Here is a 27,388-nt window from a genome sequence, read left to right as displayed (position 1 = left end):
ACTGACTTTGGAATGGGACACGCTCAGCTCGGACATCCAACTCTGCCAGGTACTAGCCGTGTCTGATCCTGGTGAAGGGATACCAGCTGTCTAAGACTCAGTTTCCTCATCTGAACAATGGGGATCACAGTACCCACCTCATAGGGTTGTTGGGAGGACTGAGTGAGAGAGTGTCTGTTAAGAGCTTAGCACAGTGCCTGGCACACATGTTCAAAAAATGGTCGCTATCATTATCTGCAGAGTAGGGATGAAACCACCTATAACACAGGATAGTTATGAGGATTAAATCAGAAACACGGGAAAGCATCTGGCAGATTGGTTGCTCTCTGTAATTTTTTCCATTTATAGTCTTTTTAAATACAAGAAATCCATATATCATCGAAACAATGTCACAACTGTCAGATACTCTTCAGAGGTAACCTAGTTCAACTCCCATATGCTACAAGAGAAGGAACTGAAGCCCCAAGAGTTTATGTGACTTGTCAAAGGTCCCAGTGTTTGTCAACGGCAGAACGGGAACCAAGTCACCCCATTCCCGTGCGCGCTGCTTCACCACACCAGGCAATTTTGACACTGTCCAGATCTCAGTTTCAGTGGCAGCATGATTAGCAGTCAAATGTAAAGTTAAGGTATTGAATTGGACTTGCAGCAACAGCTTTTCCTTCTAAGGTACAGAAATTTGTTTCCAATTGTGCTTTATTATACTAAGCTTCAAAACAAGTGGTATGGTTATTTTATTCATACCATAGATTTATTCACTAAATCTCAACTGCACAGGTTCTGTGAAATGAGATAAAGTCATCAGGTGGATTTATAAAAGCAAAACTGATTAAAAATGGAAGTTGTCTAGGTCCCCACACACTACAGTTGAGGACACAAAGAAAACCCCAGAAATGGAAAGCTGCATCAGATTTCACCTGTTTACCATAAGCCTTAGTCAGCAATACTAAGGATTTTTAAGCATCTCACTGAAATGACTTGATATCACAAACGTGGAACTTAAAAGACCTTTGCCAATATCTAGACTAGTGGTACTTAGCTGAGGGGTTTTTGGTTCTTCTTTTTTTTTCTTTTAATGTTGAGAATACTTTATTTTTTCAAATAAAATAAGAACTGCAGCTAGCATTCACTGAGTGCTTATCACATGCTTGGCACTGAGTTAAGCATTCCATAAATCAATGGCCCTAGGAGAGGGTACCAACATCTCCATTTATAGGTGAGGAAACTGGGGCACAGAAAGATTAAGTCACCTGCCCAAAGACACAGAGCTAGGAAGTGGGAGAGCTGGGATACAAGTTCCAATATTCTGGCTCCACAGCCTGTGCTCTTAGCCACTACTGGATACCCCAAACAGAAAACTGATACAGTGGTATGTTGTGGTGGCAGCAGTAGAGAGCAGAGCCACCACGGCCCTTGTCCTCTCAACTCTCAAAAGATTGTAGGAAACACAGCTGGAGAATATGATTCACCACTATCTCCTCATTTTAGGCACAAGTAAACCATGAACTAGAGGAGTGACATGACCTGTCTGTGAAGAGGTGGGATTAGAATCTGGGTCTCAAAAGTATTTTGTGGCTATTACTGTCATTTTACCCCAAAAGGTTATGGGGAAGGTCATGGAGTCAAGGACGATTTACTAATTTGGGCCAGAATCCTATTCTTACTACTGGTATAATTACATTGCTCAGATTTTTGTTTGAAATTTCAGTGGTAATGGTAATTGACATTTCATACATAAATTATAATAAATAATGTATACATTAATATGTTATGTACATGTAAATTATACATACATAAATTACACATAAAATTTATGTATACAAATTATACATAAATTCTCCTGTCCACTTCTAATGGTATGGATGACTCAAGTACTCTAGACCACAGATTTAGTCACTATTAATTTTAGGAATTTGAGGTTAGTTAACTTTTCCTCTATCAAAACATCATAATACCACCTAAAATGTAAGTGGCTCTTAGAGGACAGATAAAAATTTAATCTTTGAATTCTCAATCTCGTTCACAGCACCTTGCGCACAGAAGAAACTACCTATGGATTCAATTGTTAGAACTTTACCTTTTCTCATTATTTGTCTATTCAAAGGACTGAAGAGGAAATTAAACAGCCATGAAGTAGTTAAGATAGTTGAGGAAAGAAGAGAGGCAGACTGAGTAACTCATAAACTCCACAATTAACAACTGAATTAAAAACAGATAAAACTAGAAACAAACAAGAACAGACCTGTCCCCTTTTAATGGGCATTTCTTTTGGTGCCTCTTCTTTTGCTGTGTCTGTGTCCCCTGCAGCATTATCAGTGTATTCCCAGACTACAGAGTCTTCCTGTATTTCTTTAAGGTTGAAATTCCCTAGTTTGTTTAATGAGAATCCTTCAATCTAGGAAAAATTAGACATGTACTATTATAAGGCAGAAGTGATCTTCTATCAATCAGAGCATATTAATCCTGGAAGAAAGGGAAAGATAACACACTTGTATCTCATTGAAAATATAAAAGGAGTAACTATGAGACATGTGTAAAAGAACATCTGCAAATTAGAAAAATCAAGCGTTTGATTTGCAAAAGAAATGGTCATTTTTGGGAAATAATGCTTCATTAAAAGTCTAAGAGAAGGCAATGGGGCCTCGGCCTAAGGCCATGGTTCTGGAATAAAACCGCCCTAATCTAATCTCATGAACCAGCTCTGAGATCTTCAGTAAGATCCTCACTTTCTATAGGCCTCAGGTTCCTGTAAAAATGGATAACACTAGAATTTCCTTCATGGGGTAGGTAAGGCATAAAATAATGGACATTCACATAATGGTAAACGGCATATATTTAAGTACAATAAATATAAGATATTTCTTTTGATGATGTTAAGATGCAAACTGCTAAAGAGATACAATGATGGCATTTATCACAGCCTTTAAACAGGTTATGTACATAATGAATTGTGGGGCTGGGTGTGGATGGGCTATCTTGGTTCTCAAATGTGTCTCCACATGAAATGGACTACTTCTTTGGTTTAGCAGACAAAGTAATCCTAAAACATAAGACACAATATTGCTCCTCTGCTCAAACAGTTCCCTTCTTAGGCAGGATGAAATCCGGTCTTCTCCAGGGCCTTGGTAACCGGGTGGTCCTTTGCTCCTTCACTGACCATCTTCTCGTCTATCCTCCTGGCTTGGAGCTGACACCTGCTTTTCCCTCTGCTTAGCAGGCTCTGCCCCCCACATCAGACAGCCCTGCAGTCGGGACTACATTCAGGCTCTGCTCACATATTTGTCTTTAAAGAGCTCCTCCGCTTTCTGTCCTTTCCTGGGTTTCTTTTTCCTCAGGATTCTGCCACTTGCTATGTACTTATTCACCTTTCTCACCTCATGTAAGGGGTTTATCCAGTTGCTTTTGAGTTTTGCTCTTTCTTTGTGGTTTTCAGCGATCCATGATGAGCTAAGCATGGGTCTCTTTGAATTTATCTTACTTGAGGTTTGCTCATCTTACTGAGACTATAAATCTATCTTTTCATCAAATTTGCGAAACTTTATTTTTCTACTCCATTCTCTTGTTCCTATTCTTCTGGGGCTCAAACTACCCATACGTTAGATTTGTCTGAAATTGTTCCACAGGTCCCTGAGGCTCAGTTATTTATTTTTTGAAATTTTTCTTTCTCTTCTTCAGATTAGTTTCTACTGATCTATTTTCATATTTACTGACTCCATCCTCTATCATCTCCGCTTTGCTGTGACACTCATCTCATACATTTTTTAATTTAGATAATGTGGAGTTTTCTTGTGGTGCAGCAGGTCAAGGATCCAGATCCAGGGCTGTCACTGAAGCAGCCTTGGTTGCTGCTGTGGTGCAGGTTTGATCTCTGGCCCAGGAACTTCCACATGCGCCAGGGGAGGGCAAGAAAAAAAAAAAAGTAATGTATTTTTTCACTTCTAAGATTTCCATTTTTTCCATTTCTAATTCTCTGGCTGATATTCCTTATCTCTTCACTTATCGCTTAAGTGTTATTTCCTTTATCTCTTGGGGCAACAGTTATAACAACTGTTTTCAAAGTTTTTGATAGTTTCTGTACTGGGCTTATCTCAGGTTTGGCATTTGTCAATTTCTTTTCCTTCAAGAGTGTGTTTCATTTTCTTGGCTCTTTGTATCGTAATTCTTTTTTTTTTTTTTTTTTTTTGTCTTTTTGCCATTTCTTGGGCCGCTCCTGCAGCACACAGAGGTTCCCAGGCTAGGGGTCGAATCGAATCGGAACTGTAGCTGCCGGCCTACGCCAGAGCCACAGCAACGTGGGATCTGAGCTGCATCTGCAACCTAACCACAGCTCCCGGCAACGCCGGATCCTTAACCCACTGAACAAGGCCAGGGATCGAACCCGCAACCTCATGGTTCCTAGTTGGATTCGTTAACCACTGAGCCACAACGGGAACTCCTGTATTGTAATTCTTAATCTTACTCTGGATATTGTGATACTAGAGTGTATTGTGAAAATTCTGAATTCTGTACATTATTCCCAAACGTGTTGCTACTTTTGTTTTACAGGTAATTAACTTGATTAATCAAAATGCACACTGTCACACCTTTGGTGCATGGCAGTTCAGCTGGTGATCCCAGTTGAGTTTTCTAAGCCTGCCTCACATATGTGACTTGTAAGTGGTGTGTCATTCATTTTGGAAAATTCTCCATCATTAGGACTTCAACTATTTCTTTTGCTGCTTCTTTCTTTTCCTCCCGGTATTCCCATTATACATACATTACAACCCTTAGTAATTGCCCTGCAGTTCTTATTCTGATCCATTTCTTTTTCTCCTCTTGCTTTTCAGTTTGAAACATTTCTACTGAATAAAGCTCAGTGATTCTTTCCCCAGTTGTGTCCAATCCCCTGATGAACCCAAAGGCATTCTTCATTTTTGCTAGTTTTGACGTTTAGTATTTCCTTTGATTTTTTTTCTTAGAATTTCTCTCAGCTCATATTACCTATCTGTTCCTGAATGTTGACCATTTTTTCCTTTAGCGCCCTTAGCATGTTAAGTCTTGTTTTCTAAATTCCTGGTCTGGTAATCCCAATGCTTGCTCTGTGTCTTCAAAGTATGGTGTTTTTTTTTTTGTTTTTTTTCTTCCTTTAGTGTGCCTTGTAATTCTTTTTGTCGAAAGCTGGGTAAAAGGAACTGAGGTGCGCAGGTCTTAGTGTGAGGTTTTCTTCTAGCTGGCTAGAATTAGGCCATGTACTGTTTGCTGTAGCTGTAGATGTCAATAGGCTATAACTTTCTCTGGTATCCTTGTTTTTGTCTCCTCTATTATTTGAGGGTTTCCTAAGTGATTTCTTCTGAAATAAGGTCCTTCTAATATAATTCCATTATTATAAAGGAGGCCTAATGATGCTGTGGTAAACTATGGGGGGAGAGGATTCATTCTGTAGTCCTTTGATCAGGTCTCAGTCTTTGAGAGAGCCTGTGGTCCTGGGCTGTGGCCTTTAGGCAGGGTTCTCGGTCCTGCCCATCTGAGATGAGATGTGTAACCACAGAATTGGAGCTGGGTATATTTTCCTTTCTTTAGGTTAGTTGGGCCCTGATAAAACCCAAGGTGATTAGGTTTTGGTAAAACAGTTTCCCTTGAGGGCAGGCTTTTGTTTAGGACAACAGAATGCTCTGGATAATTTCAAAATGGCTACATTTCTCCTCAAAAAGCATGAAATTTTTATTAGATCTTTACCCTGAGAACCTGGTGGACATTTCTGGAGTTAAACCTCATGAAACCAGCCCTCTAAAACGGGCCCCCCAGTTGTTTCTCACTTTCAAGCCTATCCAAACTGAGCCTCTAGAACCACAGTCCTACCCTGGTCGCGGTTCCAGTGGCAGGATTCTGCTCCTGTGCTTTTGCTCTGCCAAGTTACACATTTACCTGTCTCTCCAATTTTGGAGGCAGTGGTTTCCCCCATGACCTCTATTCTCTGGTGGCTCTACGAGCTGTTAACTTTCAGTGTTCAGGTTTTTACTTCTTGTGAGGACAGAGTGAAGATTTCCAAGCTCCTTACATGATGCACTGGATTGGTCCAAGAGTCAGTCAGAGATGTACTGAGCTTCCACACAGAATTAATTCCATTTCTCTAGAGCTGCCCTTTTGGGGTTTTTCCTCCCTTGTTACGTGGTGGCCCTAATTCCTCTGGTAACAAAGAGACTGTTTTTCTGCCAGAGTTGAGTTTAGGGGTAAAGCCATTTATAAAAACCCACTCTGTGTTGGTTCATGTGCTCCAAGATTTGACTTCTCTCCAAAGGTCTGTCAGCATTTATTCAGTCTCCAGAACCTCTGCATTGTTGTTTATGTTGAGAATTTACTGCCGTTATTTCCAGAAGGATCACGAGTTTTAGGGGTTCATGCCTCCATGCCATAAGTGGAAGAATGACTTTCTACTGAAGGGGAAGAGGACTATACCTGTTCTCCTACCTTGTTCTAGGAGCTCTATGTTCATGATCTCATTTCAAAATTCTTCAGATGAGCCTTTCAATAAGGTTCAGAGATTAAATAACTTGCTCAAGGTCACAAGGATTTAAGTGGCAAATCCTGGGTGAATCTCAGGGCTGCCAAGCGATAATACTGCCCTTTTTTCTACTGTATCATCTGGCATCCTTACGGTGTAAATAACTGTTTCTTAAAGGTTAAGTTTATATAAACTAAGGAAGATTCCAAGTACTACCTATTAGGAGACCAGTTTTAAAAAAAAAAAAATATATATATATTATATATACATATTTTTGTCTTTTTAGGGCCACACTCATGACATATATAAGTTCCTGGGCTAGGGGTTGAAACATAGCTACAGCTGCTGGCCTACATCATAGCCATAGCAATGGGGGATCTGAGCTATGTCTGCAACCTACACCACAGCTCATGGCAACACCTGATCCTTACCCACTGAGCGGAGTCAGGGATCGAACCCGAATCCTCATGGACACTAGTCAGTTTCATTTCTGCTGAGACACAATGGGAACTCCCGAGACTAGCAAAATACTGTTGTAGGGGATAAAAGGTGCTAAGAAGATGGGGTGAAGCCTGTTTGTCATCTACAACTCACACATAAATATCTAATGATAATAAAGTGGGAACTTTAACTGGGAGTAACAGGTCAGAGAGGAGAGTTTCTAACATGGAAAAGATCTGAGTAGGGTGGGAGAGAAGAGCTAAAAGATGTTTCAGAAGACAGATTAGAGCAAAGAGATGTGATACTCTAAGCTTCTTGACAGGGAATTTAGTCTTATTCACCTGTGTATTACCCTTAGGGCCTAACAATGACTAATATACAGAGTTCTTTAAAGACTTCAAAGGAATTAACGGTTTAGATACTTTCATACACATAATTCTGAGGGTCTTAATAGATTTTCTGTAGAAATAGTGACATAAAATATCTGGAATCATCAACAAAGCACTGAATTTCTTTTTCCTCACTTGCTTTATATTTGTGACTAAGACTCTAGCAGAAGCCAGCACTGTGATGCTTGACTAATTTAAAATGTTAAAACTACAGATCTCTTCGGTTCAGGCAGTATGTCTTATTTGATCCTCAGGATTCAATCCAGTGTTTGGCCACCATATACCCAATTTTGTCATTAAATCCCTTTCTCTTTTTTCTTTTTAGGGCCGCACTCATGACATACAGAAGTTTCTAGGCTAGAGGTTGAATCAGGAACTACAGCTGCTGGCCTACACCACAGCCATGGCAACTCAGGATCTAAGCCACATTAGTGGCCTATACCACAGCTCATGGCAATGTCGGGCCGACTCACTGAGCAAGGCCAAGGATCAAACCCACATCCTCATGGATACTAGTTGGATTTGTTTCCACTGCGCCACAATGGGAACTCCCAATTTTGTCATTAAATCTTAAATAAACAACTGGTATAATCAAAATCAAATGTTACTAGTTCTCTAACTTCCAGTATTACTGCCAGGGAAATAATACACTGGCCAAATAATACAATAAACAACTGGTATAATCAAAATCAAATGGCACTAGTTTTCTAATTTCCAGTATTACTGCCAGGGAAATAATACACTGGCCATAGTATTCTTACTACCCTTAAGCAAATCCTAAGAAGAATCTCATCACCAGAATAGGAGCACCTTGTCCCCCTGCTTCCTCACACTGTGACAGATACCTCCTTCAGAAATGATGAGGACACAAGAAAAGGCAGATCTCACTAAGACAACAGTGAGCATGGTAACACATCCAACCTCTTCTAAGGCTTTTTGGGCACAGGAATCCATCTGGTTTGGTGCCATCATAAACTCCTGTCTCTTCTGGGTCAAAGTGAAAAGAAAACTTCAAAGACTTTTATGGATTTCTACCTGGTTCTGCTGAAAATGGTTATTTATCAACTAAGGGTTGGCTTTGCTCTCTAACTCTTTTTTCCACCAGGAGAGCAGTGTAGCAAAGATACCCTGACTTCTTTCATTTCAATACCATAAGCAGAGAGACAGCTCCCTTTAGGCATCTGGGACTCACAACAGACTGCAATCCCTAAGGCCTGGAGGGAGTTTATACAGGACTCACTCTGCTTTAGTCTTTATTCTCAGGGCCTGGCAGATAAAGGTCCCTGCTTAATTATCAACTTATAAAGTATAAAGAAAAGATTCCTTAACCCCCTCCCCCTGCCCCTGCTTTTTTGATATATATCATAATAATCCATAGCTTCTGCTCTGGAACATGTCCTCCTTAAGTGATGAGAATCCTGAGTATAGTAAGGCAAGTAGTTAAAATACTAGATGTATCCAAGTAAGCTTTCATCAAGTGAGCCTTTTTATAAAGTATAAATCTCTTTATAAAGATTTATAAATCTTTAAATGAGAGTTTATCAAGACCAACACCTAGGAACTAAAAGTGAGGTTTCCAAGATAAGAATAACCTCATTTTGATTTTGAGATGGCTGCTTTTTAAATCTTATTATTTGAATAAATCAGCTCAATTTTAATTTATCCAGAAAGAAAGAGTGGTTACATTACCAAAATTGAATGCACCTTAAAGATAATAGCAAAGTGTTGTTCAAGAGGTGACTACTAAGTTGTGCATCTTGTGGTATAGGCAGCAATCTCAGCACTTATATTTTCTTTTGTTTCACAGGGAAGGGGGAATAAGAAGAACAAAAAGACTAGAAATGGAAAGTAAGTGATAGTGAATTGAATGCTTCCCACAGTCTTTCTGGAGGTGATATATAAATTCAAGTATCATATTAAAAAACTGTACCCAAAAAAAGTGTCTACCAAATGATAAATTAATATAGGTTCATGTTCTCTCATTTGAAAACATCAGGATCATGTTCCATGAATTAAGAGTTTTTTCAAGGAGTTCCCATTGTGGCTCAGCAGTAATGAACCCAACTAGCATTCATGAGGGTGCGGGTTCAATCCTGACCTCGCTCAGTGGGGTTAAGGATCCAGTATTGCCATGAGCTGTGGTGTAGGTCGCAGGCAAGGCTTGGATATGGCAGCTACAGCTCTGATTCAACCCCAGCCTGGGAACCTGAATATGCTGAGGTTAAGGCCCTAAAAAGCCAAAAAAAAAAAAAAAAAGGGGGGGGTTTTCAGTTTAGAAAAGTGTCCCTAGCAGAGTTTAGGGTGGCATCTTGTAGTCAAGCACATTAACATTTTAGCAATGAGAGGATATTCACAATAGTATGATAAATAAATTCAGGTTACCTCTGGTTTGCTTTTTAGTCTTTGAAATCATGAATAAAGGATTGCAGCCCTGTAATAAAATCAGTATCAGATATATAAACAAAAAAAGTTTTATACCCATGATCCTAGATAAACAGGCAGAAGGGGTTCTTTCCTCTGCTGAAGAAAGAAAATGGCCATCAAGGCAAACACATAAGGTGGCAAACCTCCTTCTTCAGGGCGGTCTATACTGCAAAGCTACAAATGAGAAAAAAGAGGATAAGCATTATTTTGTACCAACTTGTCACTTATGCAATTTGGTCTAAAATACTTCACTTCCATGTATCACATGATTTTCTCCTCAGAATAAAACTCCACAGCGGCAAAAGATAAGACTTCTTTGTACTTTTGGAGTTATCACCCTCTGTGGTTTTGAGGGACAGCTTTGATTTCAATCTTTTCATGTTGTTAATTAACTAAATTCACTTGTGAAGGGCCCTAAAATAATATTTGCTGTTTCAGTTTTTGGACATCCATGGTAAATTCATCCACTTGGTTCAGACACTTGAGGTCAAAATGACAGCTCAATTCCACATGTAAGCCAACTGGCTGTGCTCAGCTTAATGGTCCCCTCATCCTTAGCTACTAAATTGAAAACGTGTGCTTTGACCAGAAAGGTGATAGGGGAGCGAATGCAAGCAAACGTCCTAGCGCTCCAGACATAACTTAGACAGCACGGCCTACTTAGAGATGAAGTAAGAGGCTGCTTTCAAAGGATAGCATATTGTACTTATCAATTCACCCAGTTAAGAGTGGGGCAATCTCAGTTCATCCTGATCCCAAGCAACAGGAAACACATACTGCTATGGCCATGTCTCAATCAGTAAAGCTTTGGCTTTTCTCTATAAAGCATTGACACAGGATCGCAAGTTTTTTCTCAAGCATGATGGGACTTTACATTTCGGGGAAATGTTAAATGTTCTCACATTTATTCAAGCATTTCAATTGGAATGCCGTATTTAAAACACCGTAGAATTGTAAAACAAGATTAGATAGTGGCTTTCATTTTTGGGGCATCTCTGGGTATGCTAGACATGGTATGAGAAGCTGAGTCTCAAATTTTCCGGTATCTAAGAATTACCTCAGGAAACTAGTTAAAATGTAAAAGAAGTTCTTGGGCCATAACTCTGGGATCTGACACATAAACCTAATTTTAATAAGCACCATAAATCATTTTGATCTTTTAAGCAATACTGTTACAGTGATACAGAAACACTAAATTTTCCTTTCTGTACACACTAAAATTTCTGTTCCAATACTCAGATGCCCACTCTCTTGATGTCTATAAACATACATCCAAAGATTTAAGATTAAATGACCCAAGTGAAAATCAAAGCATACTGCTTATGCACATGTGGCATGTATTTATGCATTTAAAGAACAAACCTACCTTTGCCCAGTGTCTAAATGCGATCACCAAAGGAACCAACTTTGATTCTAGTTTTCCAAGGGCCGTTAAATGATTGGTTGTCAGACAAGCATTTTCATTTCCTGCACTCACTTTACAGAGAAGACCGCTGGTGGGGGTAGAGGGCGAGGATGGGAAGGACAAAGAGAAAGATAAGTGTTAACACAAGTATCAGGTATCTTTTACACCACCACCAACGAATGCAAACTGGTATAAAATACCTTAAAAACGAAAATGAAAAGCTCACTAAATCTTTATGGATCATTTAAATAACTGGATAAAAAAATGTTAGGGCAGCTATTTTCTGAGTAAACTTTGTTTTTCAGAACTAACCCTCCTGTGGTTTTATATATTCAAACCATTTGGGAGGGTAAAAGGCAAATAAGGAGCACACTGTAGAATGTCTCGAATGGGAGTATGAATTCATCTGTTTAAAGCAAAAGAGTGTTCTCCCAAGTTGGAGGAATCTGCCTAATGGCAAACCGTTACGGCCTACAACCACCCATCTTACAGTGGTAACAGTAACGCTTCTGGATGGATGGTGGCACAGCCAGGTGAAGTCACACCAATTGCTACTCATGACTATTAAAAATGCTGCTAAAAGGATGGAAAATAAGGAGATCAGAGCAAATTACTCTTTGACAGAGCTGGTCTTTACTGAGTTGCAATGGGTCAAATTTCTTTTTAAAATAAAACACTCCTTCCTCTTTCATAAAATGTCAAAAGCATACGGAGAATGTTAATAAGAAGCCCGTGAAATTAACCACACAGGAGCTTATAACTCTAGAAACTGGACATTAAAATGTAGTAAAAGTACAAGTGTTTCTGACAAGTTGATAATTAATAAACAGCTTAAAGAAACAGAGACCTTTGCTTTTCTCTGCACACAACCACTGGCACCCTAGCGTGGAAATCAGCATCAACATCAATAAAAGAGTCTGAGGAAAAAGAAAGAATATCAAATAGGTTAATTAAGGCTTTGTTTAAAGGAACAATTAGATAAAGTACAAATACCAGTTGTGAATTATTTATTTGGCCTTTTGAAAGACCATTACAAAACAAAGCTCTTGAGAGATGATTACAAAATAAAAATGACTTGAAGAGGAAAAAAGTATTATACTCAAGAATTGAGTGATCATATTAATTAATTAATTTTGGGGGGAGTCTTTTTGTCATTTTTAAGGGCTGCATCCGAGGCATATGGAGGTTCCCAGGCTAGGGGTCAAACTGGAGCTGTAGCTGTCAGTCTACACCACAGCCACAGGAACGCAAGATCTGAGCCGTCTGCGACCTACACCACAGCTCACAGCAACACCGGCTCCTTAACCTACTGAGCAGGGCCAGGGACTGAACCCATGTTCTCATGGATACTAGTTGGGTTTGTTAACCACTGAGCCACAACGAGAACTCTGATCACATTAATTTAAAACTCTTATTTTGGAGTTCCCGTCGTGGCGCAGTGGTTAATGAATCCGACTAGGAACCATGAGGTTGTGGGTTCGGTCCCTGCCCTTGCTCAGTGGGTTAACGATCCGGCGTTGCCGTGAGCTGTGGTGTAGGTTGCAGACGTGGCTCGGATCCCGCGTTGCTGTGGCTCTGGCGTAGGCCGGTGGCTACGGCTCCGATTCGACCCCTAGCCTGGGAACCTCCATATGCCGCGGGAGCGGCCCAAGAAATAGCAACAACAACAACAACAAAAAAGACAAAAAGACAAAAAAAAAAAAAAAAACTCTTATTTTGCAAAACTGATATCTGATTAGAAATGACTACATTGAATCAGAACTATTAAATGTTATATAGATAACATAACGAGAAATATGGATAGGATATAAAAAACGAAACAGCAGCAAAAGCTAATAAAATATTTGGGGTCAAAATACATAATTGACTGAAGTAAGAAGAAATATTTAAATGCTTCATTCAACTGAAACAACAAGAATGGGAAAGACTAATTTAAGTGATGACACTGTTTAATGAGACTTATGGAAAAGCATATGAGCCATCAAGTCCCAGCTAGGCATTACTTTAGATAACTGATAAAACTAACTGGGAACAACTATTTGTTGATTCACTAATCTGGGCTGGGTCAGGCTCTTTATCATTTGTAAAGTATTAACTTAAACCATGGAATAAAGAGGAATATCCTTTAGGTTTATCCATAAGAGGAAATTTGACATATTTTGCCTCTTTTTAGTCTCAAACTAAGAATCATTTAGTCTTTATAAAATTCTGACATTATCACCAAGCTAAAAGCTTTATGTATAACATAGTTATTCTACATACTAGAACAAATAACAAGACTGATTAAGTTGCTAATAATTCATAGGCATTTGCTCAGTTTTTTGTTTGGATATTACCCATTTTATTTGTTTGGATATTACCCATTTAAAAAAAAAAAGACTTCCAAAATAGGAAAAGTTTGATAAGTAAGATTCAAAAATAAGAAATGAGGAAAAAAAAAAAGAAAAACGAGCAGTAAGATATATTCAAATCATAGATAAAAGAAAAATTTAAGAGCAAAATGCAGAAAAAATTTGGCCTTACCACTGTTCTTTAAACATTCTTGGACAAGTAAGAGAACATCTGGCTGAGACATCTAGGAAATAAATGAATATGTCAAACCATAAGTACTATTTTTTATTTTTATTTTTATTTTTTGTCTTCTGTCTTTTCAGGGCTGCACCCATGGCACATGGAGGCTCCCAGGCTAGTGGTTCAATCAGAGCAGTAGCTGCCAGCCTACACCACAGCCACAGCCACATGGGATCCTAGGCACATATGCGATCTACACCATAGCTCACAGCAACGCTGGATGCTTAATCCCACTGAGAGAGGCCAGAGACCTGGGTCCTTATGGTTGCTGGTTGGGTTTGCTAACCACTGAGCCATGACGGGAACTCCAAATCTTAAGTATTTTTGCTTCACTGAGATAATACAATCACCTGAAGTTACCTAAATGCCAATCATTGCACTGTGTGCACATGTGAGTCAGAAAACAAAAAGAGGAGTGGGGGCAAAAAAAGACCTATGACCCAGCTAACTCCTATTCACTAATTTCTGAAGTGATCAGCGGCTCAGCAAATCTCAAAGCTGTGACTTGAAGTTGTGAGACTGTTAACAATATTACCTCTTACTCCATTATACTACTTCAACAGACTGCTCACTAGATCTCCACTTTAGTCTTGCCTTTTTCCAATCCTTGCCCCACGCAGGAACCAAAACCACTTAAAATCATAAATCAGATCTAGTTGTGCCTCTCCTTAAAACTCTCAATCTGGCTTCTTAACACCCTTAGGTCATAATGAAATTTTTGTTTGTTTGTTTTGTTTTGGTTGCAGCTACATCACATGGAAGTTCCTGGGATAGGAACTGAATCTGAGCTGCAGCTGTGACCTATGCCATAGCTGTGGCAACCTGGATCCTTAACCCACTGCACTATAGCAGAAACTCCCCAAAATGAAATTCTTTACCATGGGCCCTAGCCTACCTCTCCATCCAATTTAATCTTAGGCTCTTCTTTCTCTAGTCTCTTCACCACAGACCTTACTGTGTTCCCTTTAGCCCCATGAATAAACCAAGCTAACTGCAAATGATGTGCCCTCGGGCTAAAACACTTGTACTCCTTTCATTCTCCCAACTCCTTTTTATATATTTTATTTTGTTTTTAAAAAAATTTTATTATGATTCATTTACAATGTTCTGTCAATTTCTGCTGTAAAGTGACCCAGTCACATACACACACACACACACATACACACACACACATATATTCTTTTTCTCACGTGATCTTCCATCATAAGTGATCAGATATGTAGCTTCCTGTGCTATATGGCAGGATTTCATGGCCCATACACTCCAAATGCAAGAGTTTTCATCTACTAATTCCAGACTCCCAATCCATCCCACTCCCTCCCCCTGGCAAACACGAGTCTGTCCTACATGTCCATGATCTTTTCTGTTTTGTACATAGATCATTTGTGCCATATTTTAGACTTTACATATAAGTGACATTATATGGTGTTTGTTGTTTGTCTTTCTCTTTTTGGCTTACTTCACTCAGTATAAGAGTCTCTAGTTCCATTCCTGTTGCTGCAATGGCATTATTTTGTCCTTTTTTATGGCTGAGTAGTATTCCATTATCTATCTATCTATCTATCTATCTATCTATCTATCTATCTATCTATCTATCTATCTCACATCTTCCTAATCCAATCATCTGTCAATGGGCATTTAGGCTGTTTCCATGTCTTGGCTATTGTGAATAGTGCTGCAATGAACATATGGGTGCGTGTATTCTCTTCAGTGAAATTTTTGTCTGGCTATATGACTGGAAGTGGGATTGCTGGGTCATATGGTAGTTCTATATTTAGTTTTCTGAGGTATGTCCATACTGTTTTCCATAGTGATTGTACCAACTTACATACCCACCAATGGTGTAGGAGGGTTCCCTTTTCTCCACATCCTTTACATCTTTTATAGTTCAGCTGAAATGTTATCCCTTTAAAGGGGCCTTTGGGACTAATACATCTACACTCTTAAAACTGAGCAGAACCCTGGGGAGGCCTTTTTGTTCCCCACTTCTTATTTGTAGGGAGTAAGCTTCAGCCTCCATGACCTTCCTTCCCTGAGGGCAGGTTCAAACAGGTGCTAACCAGGGAAGGGAGGAGTAGTCAAGAAACAATAGTGCAGCCACTGGCAGGCTCCCAGTTCCACCTCAAGGGATACGCTTAAGAGTATCTTTGAGCTCTTTTACAGAAGTGAGACCCCCAAAAGATGGGAAGATGTTAACTACTTGATGAAGTATTCTTCATTCCAGAGAGAAGGTCACAGTCTGATAACCTCAAGTTGAGATCCACAGGACCTCAACAGGAGACCCACCTGAGGCCACATGAAAGAAATACAATCCCCGCACACCCTGATCCTCTTGTTGATATACAACTCCTCACCAAGGCCCTCTGCCCCAACGAGATATACAGTTTTTGAAGGCAGGAGCCAGCTGTGTCCCCCTTTGCCTGGTAAAGCAATAAAGCTATTCTTTTTTCCTCCCAAAACTGTGTCTCTGAGATTCAACTGCATTGGTGCAGAGGGAGTTTTGGTGACACTATTTTTTTTTTTGCCTCAAAACTGTTTCCCTGGATAGCTCTCGTTATGATTAATTATATATACATAATTACTTATTTTCTTCACTAGTATGAATTCCATGAGGAAGGAATTGTATCTGTTTTGTCCTCTAGAACCCAGTAGAGTTCTTGGCATATAACGCGAACTCACTGAACATTTGTTAAATGAATAAATGACATGAAATCAAAATAACTGCTACACTGGTAAATTATTAATCAGAATTTAAGGTTAAAATGATAGTTAAAAATCTACTGGTCAGCTGACCACGGATGGTCAGGAATGAGAGGTTTGTGAAACAAGAGTGACTAGGGGTGATGCCTAGGAATCTTTATTTTTAAGTAGCAACCCAAGCGAATGGGCATAAACCATTTGCAAACTGGCCTGTGAGAGCTACCAGTAGGTAAATGGATAATCTACTAAAGTGCCTTCCAGTTTTAAAATTCAGACTCATCAAGATTTTTTGAACCATACTTAAATGAGAAACCTAGGCAAGGTGTAGTTCTTCAAAAGCATTAATTATTTTTATAGGCTAGATGTATGTAAGAGGGAAACTCAGGAACAAATTAAGCTTGCAGGTCGTAAATATTTATATATCTACACCGTCTGAAATCTGAAATCCTTTCCTGCCATTAGAAAATTGACTTATCAAGATAATTTAATCTTTCAAGTTAACAGACCTAAATAGCCCCAGCAAATTTACATGGTTAGAAAACCAGTGTTTGAAGTATGTATGAAACAGCTGTAGTGTAAAAGGAACTGCACTAAAATTGAAGACACAAAGAAGAACATACAAAAACAGCAATTTTAGGGGAAAAAAATTACACTTTAAATAATGTTTTAGAAAAAAATATTAAACTTAAGCTGTTTTCAAATATCTAGAATATATTCATATATAGCTCATATTAAAAAAAAAAAAAGAATTTCCACACAACTCTGTGAAAATAACATTTCATTTTGGACTTACAATGGCTGGAAATTGAATGTCAATGTTTACATCCGAAGTTTTGAAACCCAATCTGCTACAGGATGATCCATATAATCTCAGAGAACAATCTAAAAAAAAAAAAAAAATTTAAATAAATAAAAGTGATAAAGTAGAATTTCTCAAAAGTTACAAGACACTGCTATTTTAGAAATGGAACAATCAATTAAAACTATACACAAAAGCAAAACAGGAGTCAAGTCCAGCAAAAGCCAAGGACAGTAATGAGTGAATCTTTGCTCTTGCCTTCATTTTACTTTATTTAAAAGGGAACATAGCAATTAATAGCCACTCTTTTCGTATTAGTTGTAAAACAAGTTTAAAAATTACTTCACATTTTTTTGCAGAAAAAACTATTTGATTTTTAAAATGTGGACATCGAAAAGGGATGCCCAATTTTGCTTTATATTTATAAACCTGACAGTATACTAAAGAGTTAATGCAAACATTTCATCTTTTAGAAAACACATAAAGGTATCATGTACTATAAAGTCATGTATCAGTAAAACAATACTCACAAAAATCACCATAAAGTTATTTTTCAATACAAATACTCATTATATTAGGAACAAAAAGCTTAATTTAACTTAATATAACCCCTTTAGGAAAACTTTTGAAAATAATTAGAATATCACCGATACAACTGAAAATGTTAGGCAGCCAGTGACTCATTCTTCAGAGGAAGACATGTATGTATGTGCACTGCCTGTATTTTCTTCATGACATTTCCCCCACTGCCTTCCTATTGTTGTGCCAAAATAGTATCCCTTCACATCAGGGGACTTAATAGGTTTTTTCCCCAGGTTTGTTAAGTCAAGTGATTTCTCTGGGATTTAACAGTTTTCCATGATAAAGTACATTCAGTTTTACAATGGAAAAAATCAAAATTACAAAGGACTTTTCAGTACCTTCTCTACAACATAAAGGATGAGATACTATACGAGGCATGGAGCAGGCGCCTATCCTTCATTTTTATGAATATATATTAATATGAATGATGTCAGGAGAGCAGATAGCTCTATGGGTGGTACGGTGATGGATTCAAGCCGTGATTCCAACCCTGTCTGTGGCCAGAATCGCTTGTGTAGCTTTCCAAAAAAAAAAAAAAAAAAACCGTTTTCCCTGGCTCCACAGATATAACTTGGAAAATCAATTCAACAGTACACAAAATCTACTACAAATTAGTTTTCAAAGCTCATTTTAGATGATGTAATTCTTTTTTTTTTTTTTTTTTTTTCTTGGCTGCATCTGTGGCATAGAGAAGTTCCTGGGCCAGGGATCGAACCTGTGCCACAGCTGTTGCCTGTGCCACAGCTGCAGCAATGCTGGATCCTTAACCCACTGTGCCACAAGGGAACTTCCAAGACAGTATAATTCTTTTAACTGTGATTAAACAGAACCTTTCTTGGACACAGATAACCTGAAAATGACTCCAGGATACTTCTCTTTATTTTAACTCAAAATATTGTATCCATTTAAATAGGTAGAAAGATGCGGTGATCATTTTGTAACGTACAAAAATACTGAATCACTATGTTGTATACCTGAAACTAGTATACTGTAAGTCAATAATACTTCAATTAAAAAAAAAACTCACAGATGGAAAATAAATAAATAGAAAAGTAGACAATTATAAACATAAGAGTCCCATGGTGCTCTTAATAGTATGGGGCATTTAATGTAAAGTAAATGGACACGATGAAACTCACGATGAAGACAGGTTAATGACAATGCAGTTTGGTAAAAGTCTTTGTTACCTTGGGGTAGGCCAGGAAGAACAAAATCACACAAAAAATTGAGAGCTTCAGGACATGGCAAATCAATTTCTATTAGGCAAAAATTACTACTGGTAGGAAAAATGAACAGGGTACTTTTAGGTAGCTAAAAAGAAAAACAAATCTAGAAAATACCTGGTAACTTGTGTTGGAACACATTTTCCATGATACGTTTAATTTCTAGTCTCTGTTCCAAGTTCTCATTGTGTAAGCCAAACTCCTGTACCACTTTGTCAATGGCAATACCAATTGCATTTATCTGGGAGGGTGTAGGCGGGGGTAACGTGGTGAGCAACTCTTCCTCCTGCTTCTCCTTTTAAGATCAATGTTGAGATTAAAAATGACTCACACCGTTTTTACCTTCTACCATTCACTGAGACAACACCCTGTACAATATTCTGGAATATTTTTCTCAGCCCTCCTTCTCACTTTAGCTATGTTAGTCTTCATCTTGTCAAATACTCACACACTTCCTTATGCACAGAAAGTGATAATACAGGGAAGGCAGGAATAAGGAAAAAGTGTAAGCAAAGAACATTAGAAACAGCAATGGCAAATTATTTGCTTTATTATTACTGGCATAAGGACATATATCTAGGTCCTAGCAATGGCATCATTTATCCTGATACTGTCCTTAAGGAAATTCACACGACTGCCCAGCAAAACATATTGACTGATATAAAGTAGTTTGGCAAAAATAAATTCAATAACATAAGCAGCAAAATTATTAATATCATAATCTTAAGGAGAGGAAAGTCATAAAGATGATGAGTAATAACTGACAAATGAATATATTTGTTTGGGTTACATTAAACTTACCTTAATGTTTTTCTTGTGCCTCTTCTCTTTGATATGCTTATGAGCAAATGCAATGGATTCAATTAAAACATCACAAAGTTTGCAGGTATACTTTGCTGTAGGGTAGTTTCTTGGTCGCTACAATTTGAAGAGATTTACAGATATATATATATATATATATATGTATTACAGACACACACATACATATATAGAGAGAAACAGATGTACAAAGACAATATACAGGTAAACAAAAACTGGCCAGAAGATTCACTTTTAAAATTGTTATTACCATCACTCTTGATCACTATGCTAATAATCATTAAAAAAAAACAAGCAAACCCAAAACCTCCTTTTTTTAATGTTACCTTTTCTCTGGCCATGCCTGCAACATGCAGATTCCTGGGCCAGGGATTGAACCCATGGCACAGTAGCAACCCAAGCCACTACAGTGACAATGCTGGATCCTTAAGCCACTGCGCCACAAGAGAATTCCTGATAATCATTTTTTTAAAGTAATTCTATTAAATCAAATTGTGTATCACTTTTACCTTGTAGTTCTTACACACCAAAGTAGGATATATAATTCATTCAGAGTACATATTTCCAATTACTGACATAGTTTAAACCAAAGCAAGGATTTTAACTAACAAATAAAGGCTGTTACCCTTTTCAGCCTGTCGATGCAGTCTCTTTTCAATCGCTCCTCAGCCTGTTGTAAGCCCAGCAGTTCCTTCGTTGAAAGCACAGACTCGTCGATCACAGGGCCTTCCAAGTCTCCATCCTGTTCATTTTCCTCATTTCTAGTCCTCCGTGGCTTCCTAGGTCTGGACCTCTGCTTCTTGTTTTCTTAAGTTAGGGGGAAAATATTATTGGCAATACTGAATCATACCACTGAGTTTAAAGCAGAACTTACATAGTTCTTAATGAGATCATGTAGTAGCTGACTGACATCTGAATACAGAGCAAAAGGAAAGGTATAGTTCTCCCATGGATAAAATGCTTGAATACTATGAAGCACCTCCCATCTGGATATATCAATCCATAGTAATCATCTTTTTGGATAACTTAATCAAATTTGATTTTATCATCTCTCCTGGTATACCACTGAACATACTTAAGCAACAGTCAAAATTATCCTTTGAAGGCAAGTACACTGTAATTCTAATATAATTGATACATCATACTATATAATGCAAACCTCTCTAATACTTTCTAGTATTCCTCAAGTATATATCTTTTATATATATAAAACTTTCCACATTTGCTTTCATTTTTTATATGTGAACAATCTCCACAAAGGAAAGATGGACAAATATATCTCCAGAAAACTCAGAAAACAACTACACACACTCTATCTGTAGTGAAAATCCATCTTTAATTGCAAATTGAGCATTCACATAATTGTGCCTCCCCACCACATTAAGAAGTCCACGTCAAAATTTCATTTACCGAGGACAACTATTATCCATTCAATCTTTACTTTCATTTTAGTTTCTTTGAACGGCCTGCATACTGAGCACATTTCAAAGGAAAAAAAAATTCAGTTAACTTTTCTACTAGTACAGACTAACTCATCTGCTGTTAGTTCTACAATCCTTATAACTAAAATAAGTGAATCTGTTCCTTTTTAAAAACACAGCTTTTCAACTTCAGTAAAACCAAAGATGCTTGTGAGACTAATCTACCACAAACTGTTTTCAATAACTGGTAAGTTCTATCAAGTTCTGAAAATGAAGCAAGCTACTGGTACCACATGAGAGTAAAATGAAATTCATTTCTTCAATTAAAACTGTAATAAGTGGGAGTTCCTGTCATGGCACAGCAGAAACGAATCTGACTAGGAACCATGAGGTTGCAGGTTCAATCCCTGTCCTAGCTCAGCGAGTTAAGGATCCAGCATTGCTGTGAGCTGTGGTGTGGGTCATAGACTCAGCTTGGATCTCAAGTTGATGTGGCTGTGGTGTAGGCTGGCAGCCATAGCTCCGATTAAAGCCCTAGCCTGGGAAGCTCCATATGCCGTGGGTGCAGCCCTGAAAAAAAAAAAAAGACAAACAAACAAACAAAAAAAGCAAAAAAAAAAAAAACAAAACCCTGTAATAAGTGGATTGTATAGTTTTTAAATGGCTTACCAAAAATCATTCTCTGAAAATATAAACCTACAGAAATGTTCCACATGTGGCAATTGCCATGTCAGGTCTTCAGTGGAAACCATTACTTGTATAGCAGGTATGATAATCAGTTGATTGAAAAAAAAAATTATCAGGAAAGGGAGATATAGAACCCTTCATTTTATTTTACTTATTATTTTTTGGCGATATCTGTGGAATGTGCAAATTTCCAGGCCAGGGATGGAACCTGCACCACAGCAGTGACAACGTCACATACTTAACCTACTGAGCCAAAAGGGCCACAAGGGAATTTTAAAAAACTATCGCCAACATCTCTAAAGGAAAAGCAGCAAGCACTGTGTTCAATTTACCCTAAGATGAATATAATGAAATTCCGCCAACAACTTCTATACTACAACAAAGCAGCGACTTAAAAAAATTAAAGGGAGTTCCCGTTGTGGCTCAGTGGTTAACGAACCCAACTAGCATCCATGAAGATGAAGATTCAATCCCTGGCCTCGCTCAGTGGGTTAAGGGTTCAGCATTGCCATGAGCTATGGTGTAGGTGGCAGATGCACCTCCGATCCTGCGTTGCTGTTGCTGTGGCATAGGCCAGTGGCTACAGCTCTGATTTGACCCCTAGCCTGGGAAACTCCATATGTGTGGGTGCGGCCTTTAAAAAAAAAAAAAAAGCAATCACAATGGATGAAACAAAACACTAAAAAGTAAATAGTTCTTTGAAGAGAAAATCTGTCTATCCTCCTATCAATTTAATTTATCCTCCAATTAAATTATCATGATCTTTTAAGGTCAATATTCTTCATCTGCATAAACTTTTGAGATAAGCATTTCTTTTAACTTAAGAGGTGTGTGCATTCTCACTTAATTTGCTTATTACAAACTAAATGCATTGGATGTCAGTATTCAGGGCAGAAATTCCTTAGGCAAATATCATTAAAGATTTACACTGACGTGCAGTATCTGTTAGAAAAGTCCATTATTAGTCCACAAAACAAAATCAGAAACCAAATTCCTTCTTTAACCCTTTCTCTTTTTTGATCACAAAGGCTTCACAATATAACTATATTTGCTATCAATTTCAAGAGCAACTTTAATTTTCCTCCAAAGAGCATAGTTAATGCCTTATTGTTTTTGTTTGGAGAAATGGATGGCTGCAGAAATTCTGACTGATGATGACAACACCTGGGGCTATTTTATCATGTGACAAATGCAATGTAAGTACTTTGTGTGTACTGCCTCAGTTTAATCCCTGCAGTGATCCTGCCATGGATGCTAAGATTTATCTCCATGTACAGATGGGAAAAATGCCTGCCCAAGAAGGTACGTAACTTGTCCAGGGACACATGACTAAGTCACACAAAGGGACTGGAAATAAAGATTAGAGCATAGATGGGATTCTGAAATTCACCTTTCTAATCTAACAATATAGGAAAAATCCCTTCTTGTAGGAAATCCATTCACATCTAAAACAGACCAAAACTGACAAAGCAACATAAGCTTTTGAACTGAGTTTCATAGGCCTGTGTAGTTAAAAACAGTCAAATAAAGTCTCACTGGATGGAAGCTAGAAAGGCAGGGCTACGTATTGCTAAAAAATTCCCATAATTACTAAAGAAAGACTACCTGCCTCATCCCAGGGTTTTTGTAGTAATATGAACTCTCCATATACACTATTCTAAGTTTCTCATATTTTATTTGCATATAGTTTTTTATTCCATTCACAAAAGACAATGTGTATCTGGTTTTGGGTTTTTTTTTTTTTTTTTTTTTTTTTTTTTTTTTTTGCCTTTTAGGGCCGTATCGCTCCCCACCCCCAGCATATGGAAGTTACCAGGCTTGGGGTTGAATCAGAGCCGCAGTTGCTGGCCTTTGCCACAGCTACAAGCAACGCGGGATCTGAGCTGTGTCTGCGACCTACACCACAGCTTGTGGCAACGTCAGATCCTTAACCTACTGAGCGGGGCCAGGGATTGAACTGGCATCCTCATGGTTACTAGTCGGATCATTTCTGCTGGCAACTCTGACAATGTGTATCTCAGTGGACGTTTTCCAGCTAAGATCATTAATGGCACTGTCCCAAATACACAGGCTGGCAATCGAGGATATGTGAGGAATGAAATAGGGGTAGTGATGTAGAATTGAAAAATACAGAGTTAGTATTAAAAAACAAAGCAACTCTAAGATAATTTCCGTTACATCCATCTTCTCACATCATTTAATAAGACCCTTCCTTATTATTGTTATTATTGTCTTTTTTTTTTTTTTTTTTTTGCTATTTCTTGGGCCGCTCCCTCGGCATATGGAGGTTCCCAGGCTAGGGGTCAGAGCTGTAGCCACTGGCCTACACCAGAGCCACAGCAACGTGGGATCCGAGCTGCGTCTGCAACCTACACCACAGCTCATGGCAACGCCGGATCATTAACCCACTGAGCAAGGGCAGGGACCGAACCCGCAACCTCATGGTTCCTAGTCAGATTGGTTAACCACTGAGCCATGACAGGAACTCCTTTTTTTTTTTGTCTTTTTTTATTATTGTCTTTTTGCCTTTTCTAGGGCCGCTCCTGCGGCATATGGAGGTTCTCAGGCTAGAGGTCTAATTGGAGTTGTAGCTGCCGGCCTATGCTAGAGCCACAGCAACATGGGATCTGAGACTCGTCTGCGATCTATACCACAGCTCACGGCAACACTGGATCCTTAACCCACTAAGCAAGGCCAGGGATTGAACCCGCAACTTCATGGTTCCTACTTGGATTCATTAACCACTGAGCCACGATGGGAACTCCAAGACCCTTCCTTATTAAGATATAACTTTGGGAGTTCTCGCTGTGGCACAGTGGGTTAAGAATCTGAATGCAGTGGCTTGGGTCACTGGGGAGGTATGGGTTCAATCCCCGGCCCAGCACAGTGGGTTGAAGGATCTGGTTTTGCCGCAGCTGTTGGTCACAAATGCAGCTCGCATTCAATCCCTGGCCCAGGAACTTTCTCGTATGCTGCAGGTGCAGTCATTAGGGGGGAAAAAAAAGAGAAATATAACTTTTGACATAAGCAAAATTTCAGTCTCTTTTAATGAGATCCTTTTTAGGATCCTCTAAGGATAGTGCAAAGTTTATACTTTAAACTGAATCTCTCTACAGTAAGCAATGTTATGGCAGAGCTTAATATTTCCTTCACGAAGATTTTCAAGGGAACAGACCTTCAGTTGGAAACTGAAAGCACACATCTGTAATTTCACACAGTGAAAACCTGAGTTTGGGATGGAACTTAAACAATAAGCCGGTAAAAATTCAGGTCAAAATCACTTAAAAGCAACTCTCTTAGTTGCTTTTATGGCTAGACAGCAGTACAGAATAAGAGGTTTTTGGTCTGTAGAGAATCTCTTTCAATATCCGTCTGGTTGCAAACTTCTGACCTATAAATCTTTCCTTTTATGATGCTGCTCAAGATGAACATTTTGTTTTCTGAAAGACCAACAACTGGTAACTAAATTAAAATGTGTATGTCTCACGTGGACACAGTGATATAGAACTACTTAAATATACACAAACTTTTGAAATCGAAAGTCCAGAAATTATGAATATGTGTTCAGTTTCGCTCTGTCAGGTTCCAGGTCCAGGGAGGCAGAGTTCATGGCCAGAGCAGCATAGTACATGATTTCAGTTCCACTTCCTCATCTACCGCTCTGCATAAACAAGCCTCAATAAAGTTAACCTCTCTAGAGCCATAGCTGCCTGCTTTGTAAAACTGTGACTCTACCTTTGATTTGTCACGACACAGGACTGCAGACAATTCCTGCCAGTTCTTTCTAGCTTAAAAAACCTACAAAATTGAGGTACTGGCCCTCTTTCCATTTGAGTTCTTTACGTCTACTGCTGTTACACAATACAAGGCATTTTCTCTTGATTTTTGTTATCTTAAAAAATATAGAAGAGCATGCTTTCTCCCCACTTTATAGTATCTTAAGACACACTAAAGATTAAAAAGAAGTCTTCTCATGAAGCATCCTAAATGTCCAGACAAAAAATTGAAATGCCTTACACATATATAAACTGGTCATTGGGAGATTTTATGAAGGAAAAGGGCTCTGGAGACCTAGAAAGTGCCAATACTGTCTTTAAATTTAAAAAAATGTAAAAAGAAAAAGTGTTGGCTAGTTTGCAACTCACTCTATATAGTGCCTTTTAAAAAAAGGCTTATAGCCAAAAAATATAAATGCTTTTTCCAAGCATAATTTGCATTTTCAGACTAAACATTAATAATTTATTTTTCCTTCAAATTTATGACTTTATTTCATTTTAGCAAATACTGTCCATTAAATAAAAATTATTTTTCTGTTTATGGCAACTATTGCTACATGGACAGAACCTATTCACCTGTTAGAAAAACTTTAATTGGAGTTCCTCTGTGGCTCACCAGGTTAAAGATCTGGTGTTATTAACTGCAGTGGTTCTGGTTGCTGCTGTGCTGTGGGTTTAAACCCTGGCCCAGGAGCTTCCAAATGCTGCAAGTGTTGCCAAAAAAGGCAGGGGGAGTATAACTCTGGGGCAATTCTTATCAAGTACAAAGTAAGCTTAGAAGTGCGTTTTGGTTTTACTGAAACTAAAAGGCAAAGCTTGGAGTTCCTGCTGTCGTACAGCGGGTTAAGGATCTGGCATTGTTGCACCTGTGGTGTAGGTTGTAGCTGCAGCTCGGATTCAATTCCTGGCCTGGGAACATCCATATGCTGTGGGCATGGCCATAAAAAATAAATAAAAGACAAAGCTTTTTTCTGAATTTCTGATGTTCTAAACTTAATGTTTTTCAACCTGTTTGCCATGTTAACTTTTGAGAAAAAAAATCTTGCACTATCCTCCCTTGGAGACTGATGCTCCTCACAAAAGCAGGAGATGAATGCAGTCTAAAATAAGATTTTTTAAAAAAGCTTTATATTCTGTCATTTATTTCATGGACACATACATTATTCAAGTACAAAATATTATAATTGTATTATAACATAATTTAGAAAATACATACACACCACCTAGAAATTATAATATATCCCCAGGGTGGTATGATCACCCTCTTCTGTGAAAAGCACCAATGGGAATTTTTTTTTTTTTTTTTTTTTGCTTGTTAGGGCAGCGCCCACAGGACATGGAGGTTCCCAGGCTAGGGGTCCAATCAGAGCCACAGCTGCCGGCCTACGCCACAGCCACAGCAACTCGGGATCCAAGCCATGTCTGTGACCTACTCCACAGCTCATGGCAGTGCCGGATCCTTAACCCACTGACTGACGCCAGGGATCAAAACCCGAAACCTCATGGTTCCTAGCTGGATTCATTTCTGCTGCGCCACAACAGGAACTCCGGAAATATGTTTTTACTAAAGTAAAATGAGCCTGTGGTAAACTTTGAAATGAACCAATACACGCAATGTGTTGAAGCTACCCAAAAAACATGGTCCTTAATCATATTAAATAAGCAGAAAC

The 27,388-nt window shown here is 38.5% G+C and overlaps 1 protein-coding gene across 26 annotated transcripts in view; it reads right to left on the bottom strand.

The window, feature by feature from the left end:
- TUT7 (terminal uridylyl transferase 7) overlaps window positions 1–27,388 on the bottom strand; it is a 65,518-nt gene that overhangs the window by 36,267 nt on the left and 1,863 nt on the right. For 19 of the 26 annotated variants that reach the window (XR_014817716.1, XR_014817717.1, XR_014817714.1 and 16 more), the window contains exons 3-11: window positions 20,460–20,641; window positions 19,817–19,933; window positions 19,133–19,310; window positions 17,205–17,293; window positions 13,664–13,715; window positions 11,988–12,057; window positions 11,102–11,228; window positions 9,790–9,909; window positions 2,243–2,395 (exon numbers count right to left, since the gene is read on the bottom strand). Coding sequence is in view for 15 of the 26 variants with exons in the window: in XM_005656799.4 (XP_005656856.1) it covers window positions 2,243–2,395; window positions 9,790–9,909; window positions 11,102–11,228; window positions 11,988–12,057; window positions 13,664–13,715; window positions 17,205–17,293; window positions 19,133–19,310; window positions 19,817–19,933; window positions 20,460–20,641 (1,088 nt within the window). In the remaining 11 variants the exon portion in view is untranslated. The remainder of the gene's footprint in view (window positions 1–2,242; window positions 2,396–9,789; window positions 9,910–11,101; window positions 11,229–11,987; window positions 12,058–13,663; window positions 13,716–17,204; window positions 17,294–19,132; window positions 19,311–19,816; window positions 19,934–20,459; window positions 20,642–27,388) is intronic. The other 7 variants (XR_014817718.1, XR_014817715.1, XM_084979770.1 and 4 more) reach the window with 1 other exon arrangement.

Source organism: Sus scrofa, chromosome 10 (genome assembly GCF_054392235.1).
Source record: "Sus scrofa isolate SSC_HxYL_T2T_F1_AM1 chromosome 10, Sscrofa_HxYL_maternal_Yorkshire_Landrace_v2.0, whole genome shotgun sequence".
Lineage (NCBI taxonomy): Eukaryota > Metazoa > Chordata > Mammalia > Artiodactyla > Suidae > Sus > Sus scrofa.
The sequence above is the reverse complement of the archived record's forward strand: the minus strand, read 5'-3'. Positions and strand labels throughout refer to the sequence as shown.